Consider the following 7456-nt stretch of genomic DNA (forward strand, 5'->3'; position numbering starts at 1 on the left):
GGAGCCCCTATCTTGCCTTCACGGTACAAAACAGGCACTCATTAAAAGCTGAGTGGATGAGTGGTTGCAGAGTGACCACAGGCCTGCGTAGGGACGATGTCCAAAGGGAATTGAGGGTCATCTCCCGGCAACCCAGATGCTGCCCTCTGGCCCCCAAGCCCATTAGGAGAAACCGCTAATTGATTAAACAGTGGTTCCCAGCAAGGGGCATCTGATGATGTCTGGACACATTTCTGGCTGTCATAACTGGGAGAGGGGTGCTGGGATCTAGTGGGTGGAGGCCAGGGGTGCTGCTAACACCTTACAGAGCCCAGCACGACCTTTCCCCCTCCCAACAAAGAATTACGCAGCTCAGAATGTCACAGTGCCCAGGCGCTGTCTCTACAACCTCACTTGATTCAAGCGTCAAACAGCATGTGCCAGGCAAACCCATGGAAACCTGGGTGTCCTGTGAGTTTCTGATGTTTTCTCATATTTGTTTGGAACAGGTTGGAGAAGAGGAATCAGAGGCTGGGTGACTCCGGCCGTGGGTGGTGTTAAAAAGACAGCTGTCACTGTAGATACCGCCAGAGATGGGCCCAGGCCAGGGGCACCTCCCAGGACCCTCAGGAAACGCCTGCCACGTAAGCAGACACCCCATGGCCCCAGGTTCAGTCTGTCCCGAGAGCTAACTTAGCATCCCTCTGGCCCCCTCCCCGAGAAGTTTGAGGCAATAGCTGGAGGAGAAAGGCTGGGGGTAATCTCTTGAGACGCGGCAGAGCTGAAACGAGGTAAATGAGGATGCGGGGGAAAAGCGGGTGCCAGGAGTCCTTTCCTCAAAAGTAGCTGCGTCAAGCTCCCGGCTGTCATCTGCTGGGCTGTCACGCATGCTTCCTGCTTTAATCCCAAGACCCCTGGCTTTTTAAAAGGAAGACTTTTCCCACGGGGATGTTTTGGGAACACTGAATTCCCACCAGATAGCAACCTCATCCCTTGATTCTCAGAAAAAACAGGGCCCCAGGAGTGTCCTGTTCCAGATGAGGCCACTCCATTCAGCATCCTGAAAGGAGACACGGTTCCCAGGGTACAAAGGGGCTCTGACAATTTCCCCCAGCCTGCAATTTCAAGGGGGACCTGCTCTGGGGCCCAAGTTCCAAATTCAAGAGTGTGTGCAGTTCACGAGAAATCACCCCGGCCTGGGGCTGGTGTGGATTTTGGATCTCGGGGAAAACTTTCCACAGTGGACCTTCCTCATTTCTAAGCCAGGAATGTGAAACCCAAGCTTGCCTAGGGTCTTCTCAGGTCAGAAATTTGGGGTAGCTGCAGACCACACAGGGGAACCAGCAGTGGGTGGGAAGCCTGGTCCAGCCAGGCTCAGCGGGGCAGAAACCCTATCTTGAAAGACTGCAGAATTTTATATTTCATCCACCATGGTCTCATTCTTCAGATGAGGAAAGTGAGGCCCATCATGGCTTAAGTACCTAGCAAGGTCAATTTCCTTTCGCCGAAAGAAGGTATCTTACAGGCTGAACGTGGTGGCTCACAGCTGTAATCCTGAGTCACCTGAGATTGGGAGTTCAAGACCAGCCTGACCAACATGGAGAAACTACGTCACTACTTAAAATACAAAATTAGCTGGGTGTGGTGGTACGTGCCTGTAATCCCAGCTACGTGGGAGGTTAAGGCAGGAGAATCGCTTGAACCCAGGGGGGGCGGAGGTTGCGGTGAGCCGAGATTGTGCCACTGCACTCCAGCCTGGCCAACAAGAGCAAAACTCTGTCTCATAAAAAAATAAAAATAAAAAAAAACAAGGTATCTTACAGAATAGGAGCCATATGGACAACGCCTCAAAGCCCAACTCCAAAGCATCCATCAAGTTCTAGTTGCAAACAACTCCCAGCACGTCCTGGGTGAAAAACCCAGCAGCCACTACTAGTTAAAAGAAAAACCAAGTACTAACTTGTTTCCTTGTTTTCCCCTTTCCTCCTTCCTTCCTACCTTTCGGTGTCAAGAAACTCCAGTAGACACCAGGCCTTACCACTTCCTCACCCTAGTCGTTAGGGGAAATCTGATACACACTTACAACAAACTGTTACAGTATACCCGCATTTTCAAGATTGGCTGGTTCCCTACCGCCTCGCAGCTTTCTTCCAGTAAGTACAGGGCTGTGTATACACAGGGCACAGGACTAACTCGGGCACCCAGGGGCCAGCTGGAACAGGCTAGGGTTCCAGGCATTAACCCCAAAGGTCCCACTCAAAGGCTGCCGTGGGCAGCGGGGCAAAGTGTAGTGCGTGACGCGCAAGGCATTTAACAAGAGGCCTTGATGTCAAGTAAAAACATCAGGAAGGACTGACGAGCCTAAGAAAGGACAGAAATAAGAACAACGCTTTTTTTCCCCCCAAGTCCTGAACCATAAATAGAACAAGAGCAAAATGCTGCACTGTGCCCAGCCTTTGGAATAAGGGTAGCATAAGGATGTGTGTCCCTTGAGCAGGAGGTCCCCAAGGCAGCCTTCAAGAGTGAAGGGGGAAAAGGGAGGCAGCGAGGGCCCCGAAGCAGCAACCCATCTAACGCAAGACTCTCCAAACATGTGCGAACCGATTTTAATAGCATCCTCGTGCATTTCATTAGCCTCCTGAGTTCACAAAGGGCCTCTGGGAAGGCAAGTCGGTTCCGCAAACGCTGGCTCTGGGCAGGTCCTCCTGGCACCTAGCTGGCCTGGCGCAGCGCAGCTAGGGTTGGGTCCGGGGAGAGCTTTCCATTCCAGGCTGGGGGAGAGTGTCGAGAGGTGGATGGACAGAAGGACCGACCACCAAAGCCCGGCCAGCCTGGTTATTTTTACCACTCAAAGCTCACCATATAGCCTCAGTGGCCACAAACTGGCAGCCGCCTGCAGACACTCGCTTATGAGCCTCCCAGACTGCCTTCATTCCACAGTGACTGCTTCTCAGCTCCTGGCCCCAGATACGGGCAGGTTTGCCCGAGCAGGGAAGGGCTGTGTGCTTCACCGGGTGCTTCTTCGGGGTAGGGATGGGGAAACTAAAGCTCAGGGAAGCAAAAGGTCCCCCAAAAGGTGGGCTAGGGGACAGGGTGTAGGCTAGAAAATAGAATCCGGGAGCTAGTGGTTCAATTCCCCACTCAACCAAATGTCCACCTTGGTGGGCTGTGTGTGCAGGAGGTGGAGACTTACTTGTTTCAACTTTTGGGTGTCCAGGCTGCTGCATTAGCCACAAAGTTCAAAACCCCACTCCCCACTGTTGGTTCACTGACCTCTTCTAGGGCCAGGCAGTCCCAAACACAAACAGCCTCAAACTTTGACTCCTTTGTAACCACGGCGGTCCCAGCCAGACTGAACCAAGCTGTCCAGACAGAGGCTATTTATAGGTGCGTCGGGGACACAGACACTGGCACAATGACACACACACATTCAAGATCCACGCTGGGCCAGACGCACCAGCGCCAAGCCCTGGATTCAGACACCTGGACACACACGGTCCTCAGATCCGGCTCAACCAATCCAGACCCCCGGAAAGAAGCACACGCTCAAGAAAGGCACCCCGGCCCAGACTCGGGAAAGACACAGAGAGGCAGGAAGACTCGGAGACACGCACTCTCGGGCAAGACCTCGACTCAGACCCCCAAGCACCCCGAGAGACGCCGAAGACCCAGACAGAGTCACGCAGCCACGCACACTCCACAGACGCACGGACATCCACTCAGAGCCCGAGACACAGCGCCGCGAACACTTCCGACACACGCCCGGAGCCCCAGACACCTCGCAGACCAGACAGTGTCTCACACACCCCTCCACCCCCGCCCAAAGTTGATAAAGAGCCGGCCTAATTGCTCCATCGCGACTGCCCCTTAGGGAAATAAAATGGAAACTTCACGGATCCGCCCGCCCCGGCCCTCCCGCGCCGAGCGCCGCCGCTGGGCCCCGGGTCCGAGTCCCGACGGGAGGGGCGCGGACAGCGGGGGCCGTGCCAGGCTCACAGCGCCGCGGGACAAAGCCGGGCCGGCCGCCAGCTGCCGCGAGCCGGGAGGGCGCGCCCGGGGCGCGGCGGGCGCTGCCGGGGCGCAGGGCGTTCGGTTCGAGGGGGCGCGCTCGGCCCGGACCCCCGCCCGCAGCTGCGCCCGGACACAGGGTCCGAGCCCCACGGAGTCTCCGGGCAGGGGGGCATGGGGTCACTCACTGATCTCCATGCTCTGGAACAAAGAGCGTTTGCAGTTGCACGTGCAGGAGACATTGGGTTGCCCGGCGGCGGCGGCGGCGGTGCTGTTGACCCCCATCAAGCGGTGCATGGACGGCGCGGCGGCGCGGCGCGGGGCGCGGGGGGCGCGGGGGCGGCCGGGGGTGGCTCCGGCCGGCGCCCGGAGCTGGGGCCCCGCATGCAGGAGGCGCGCGGCGGGGGAGGCGCGCCCCGGCTCGCCGGGATCGGGTCGCCGCCAAGTTCCCGGGGCGCCGCGGGGCTCAGTGCGCGGGATCGCGCTCCTCGGCGCCCCCCCTGGCCGCCCCTCGGCAGCCCCGGGGGCGTCGGCAGTGTTCTCGGGTGGCGTCCGGAGAATGGGCTGGCAGCCGGGCGCGCGCGGCCGCCGGGGCTGAGCCTCCGCCGCTAGCTTTCCCCAGCCGAGCGCCTCCGCCGCCGCCGCCGCCGCCGCCTCCTCCTCATTCAAGTCCAAGGAGATCGGGTTTCGCTCCGAGACCGCGGTCGGAGGCAGGCAGACGGTCTGACGTCAGCGCTAGACGGGGCTGCCGGTTCCCACCGCGCGGGGGCCGGGGAGGGGGCGCGCGCTGCGCCAATCCCCGCCGAGGTTCCCCCGCACCCCCTCCCCGAGCCGCGGGGCGGGGTGACGGGGAACGGGGCGGGCTCTTAAAGGGCCAGAGACGGGCGGCCCACGTAGACCCGGCACCCGCGCAGCGGAGGAGGGGCGCTGTGCCTTCTCCCTAACGGGGGTCAGCTTGCAACGCCTGCCCGGCGCACGCCGGGGCCCGGGAAGCCGGACTTGGTGCCAGCCGCACGGGACGGGTGTCTGGTGCGCCCTGCCCTCGCCCCCGTCCCTGGGTCCCTGACCCAGGCTTCTGAGGCTAGCCTGTCTTCCGAGGAGCACAAGGTCCCTGGGGGCTCCGGGAAGGGAAATTGGAGAAAGCGGGAGGAAGCCCCCAGGATCGATCACCCATTTCCTGATTTCGCAGGAGACTGTCTGCCTTCAGTTCTGAAGGCAGCTCGGGGATCCTGGCCCACTGAACCCCGAGCGCTTTCACCCGAACCGAAGGAGAGCGACCAGGAAAGACTGGAACTCGCATAGACACGCCCGGAAGCCCTTGTCATGTAAATAGCTGTCGGGGACTGTTGTATTGTCGCTGCTCCAGCCGGCGGGACCTGGGGCGAATCCACACCCATTGTCTGCCGCCCGAGGGCCACCGGCTGGGGCGCGCGGCTCCAGAGTCCTAAAGGGGTCTGAGCGGAAAAGGTGTACTTTTATTTCGTTAAGTTTTAATTACAGGAGTGCTACAAGAACACATTCTTCTGGTTTAAAAAGATATTAAAATATTACATAAGAGACCTCCCCCCCGGCCCACCTCCAGCCTCTTAAGAATTTGGTGGGTCGCCTCTTAGACACTTTCTCAAAGCTTCACTTATTTAACAAGCACTTAAGGAGCACCTACCCGTGCCAGGAACTTTCCACATATTCACTCAACCTGACACCCACTTGGTGTGGCCAAATATTACTATCCCCATTTCACAGAGCCGGAAGCTGGCCAGGGAAGTCGCTTGCTGAAGGTCACACAGTGGTGAAGCCTGCGTTCCCATCCAGGACCCTGAGGTAGCTGCCTCTCCCTCTCCCCCATAGTCCGGGTTCTTTAAATATCCACATATTCCCGTAATGCCTGGAGTTTTCGTAATTAGCAGGGACTTTGTGGTGTGTGTTCGGAGCAAAAAAAGACTTTTAAAAATTATTGTTACTGTGTTTGAAATGGATTGGATAGAGAAGGAAAAGCTGGAATTTGGGAAGTGAAGTTCTCCCTCTGGGGAGAACTCACCTAGACCAGAGCGAATTCATCCTGAAGAACTGAAGAGAAAGCCGGTGTGGGAAGTGGTTCTGATTCTCCTTGCACAGCCACAGCTTCCAGAGCTCTCCCAGAAAGAATGGGAGACTTGTTCTGGGGAATTCAAGCCCAAGGATGTGGCTCAGGCTGGTCCAGGCCCTTTGGAGGAGTCCGAGAGTGTCTAGCCCAGGCGGTTCAGAGGCAGTGGCCATCATCTTTTGGGAGGAGAAGCTCTCTTGGAGCCACAGCCAACACCAAGTCAGGACCCAGGCCCTGGCCCAGGAGTGGGGCAATACCCAGGGTCTACCCCAGATGGCACCCTGCTGTGAACCGGGCACCCTCAGCCCCTGCCTTGAGGAAGGGGCAATATTACCAGCGTGACTTTCATCAGGGAAGATCTTGCTTTTGGCCTCTGCAACTTAAGAGAATAGCTGAGGGGTCCTGAGCATCCCTTGGGAGGCACTGCAAATGCTGGCTGGGCCTGGATCTGTGGATCCCATTCATTTCTTGGGGTGAAGGAAGTCGTTATTACCACCCCTCCTTTAAGCCATTTCTTTATTCATTCAGTCCACAAACTCTGGCTGAGCTGCAACCCTGAGCTGGAGCATGGGATTCAGCCATGCCAGACACAGCCCCTGCCCTCCGGGAAGTCTCCAGAGACCTGGCAAGTCTGGCCGGGAGAAATCACACGTTGATTGTCTTGGAAGTGAGACGGCATTTACACAATGGAGGCTGCACTGCCAGCAGGCAAAAATAACCAGTTAATTCAGTGGATTAAAAAGAAGCAAACCTACCCACAGCACTTGACCTCCCATTGATCTGTCTGCGACAACAGTAGTGACTACCGTTTACTGAGTGCTGATGGGGTCACCTGGGATTGACTTAGTGGTCTCTGGCGCTAGTTCCAAAGTTGATTCTGTCTGGAGAGAGAACACTGTCTGCAGTGTTCAGACCTGAGGGTCCAAAACGGAGGGTCACCCAAAGATGAGTGGGACAGAGCTATGCGACCTCGGCTGAGTGCTTTCACCTCTCCAGTCTCAGTTTCCTCTTCTGCAAATGGGGCGGCTTCATGGCACCTTGACATGGTGTGATTGTGAAGAATGAAGGGATTGATGCTTTGCACGTGGGGGGAGAAGAGGGCCGGATACATCTCAGTTGTTACGTTATTTAATCCTCTTGGCAACCCTGGGAGGGAGGAACCACTATCATTTTATTTTACATTTTACAGGTGAGGGGAATGATGATTCCAGCACAGACAGGACCTCTGGCAGGGCAGTAGGAAAGGAGAATGCCTTTGGAAGGAGCATGGGCTGGACTGCCAGCACTCACAGGAGGCCTCGTGTGTGCCCAGGACTGCCGGATTAAATACGGGACACCCAGGTAAGTTTGAATTTCAGATAAACGATGAATAATGTTTAGTGTAAG

At 57.1% G+C, this 7456-nt stretch overlaps 1 protein-coding gene across 1 annotated transcript in view; it reads right to left on the reverse strand.

Moving 5' to 3' along the window:
- Positions 1 to 4805, reverse strand: part of PMEPA1 (prostate transmembrane protein, androgen induced 1) — a 64490-nt gene extending 59685 nt beyond the window's left edge. Inside the window, exon 1 of the mRNA XM_039479547.2 lies at positions 4176 to 4805. Coding sequence (XP_039335481.1) covers positions 4176 to 4284 — 109 coding nt within the window. The 5' untranslated portion in view covers positions 4285 to 4805. The remainder of the gene's footprint in view (positions 1 to 4175) is intronic.
- Positions 4806 to 7456: the final 2651 nt, after the last annotated feature.

This window comes from Saimiri boliviensis, chromosome 9, assembly GCF_048565385.1.
Source record: "Saimiri boliviensis isolate mSaiBol1 chromosome 9, mSaiBol1.pri, whole genome shotgun sequence".
NCBI classification, from domain to species: domain Eukaryota; kingdom Metazoa; phylum Chordata; class Mammalia; order Primates; family Cebidae; genus Saimiri; species Saimiri boliviensis.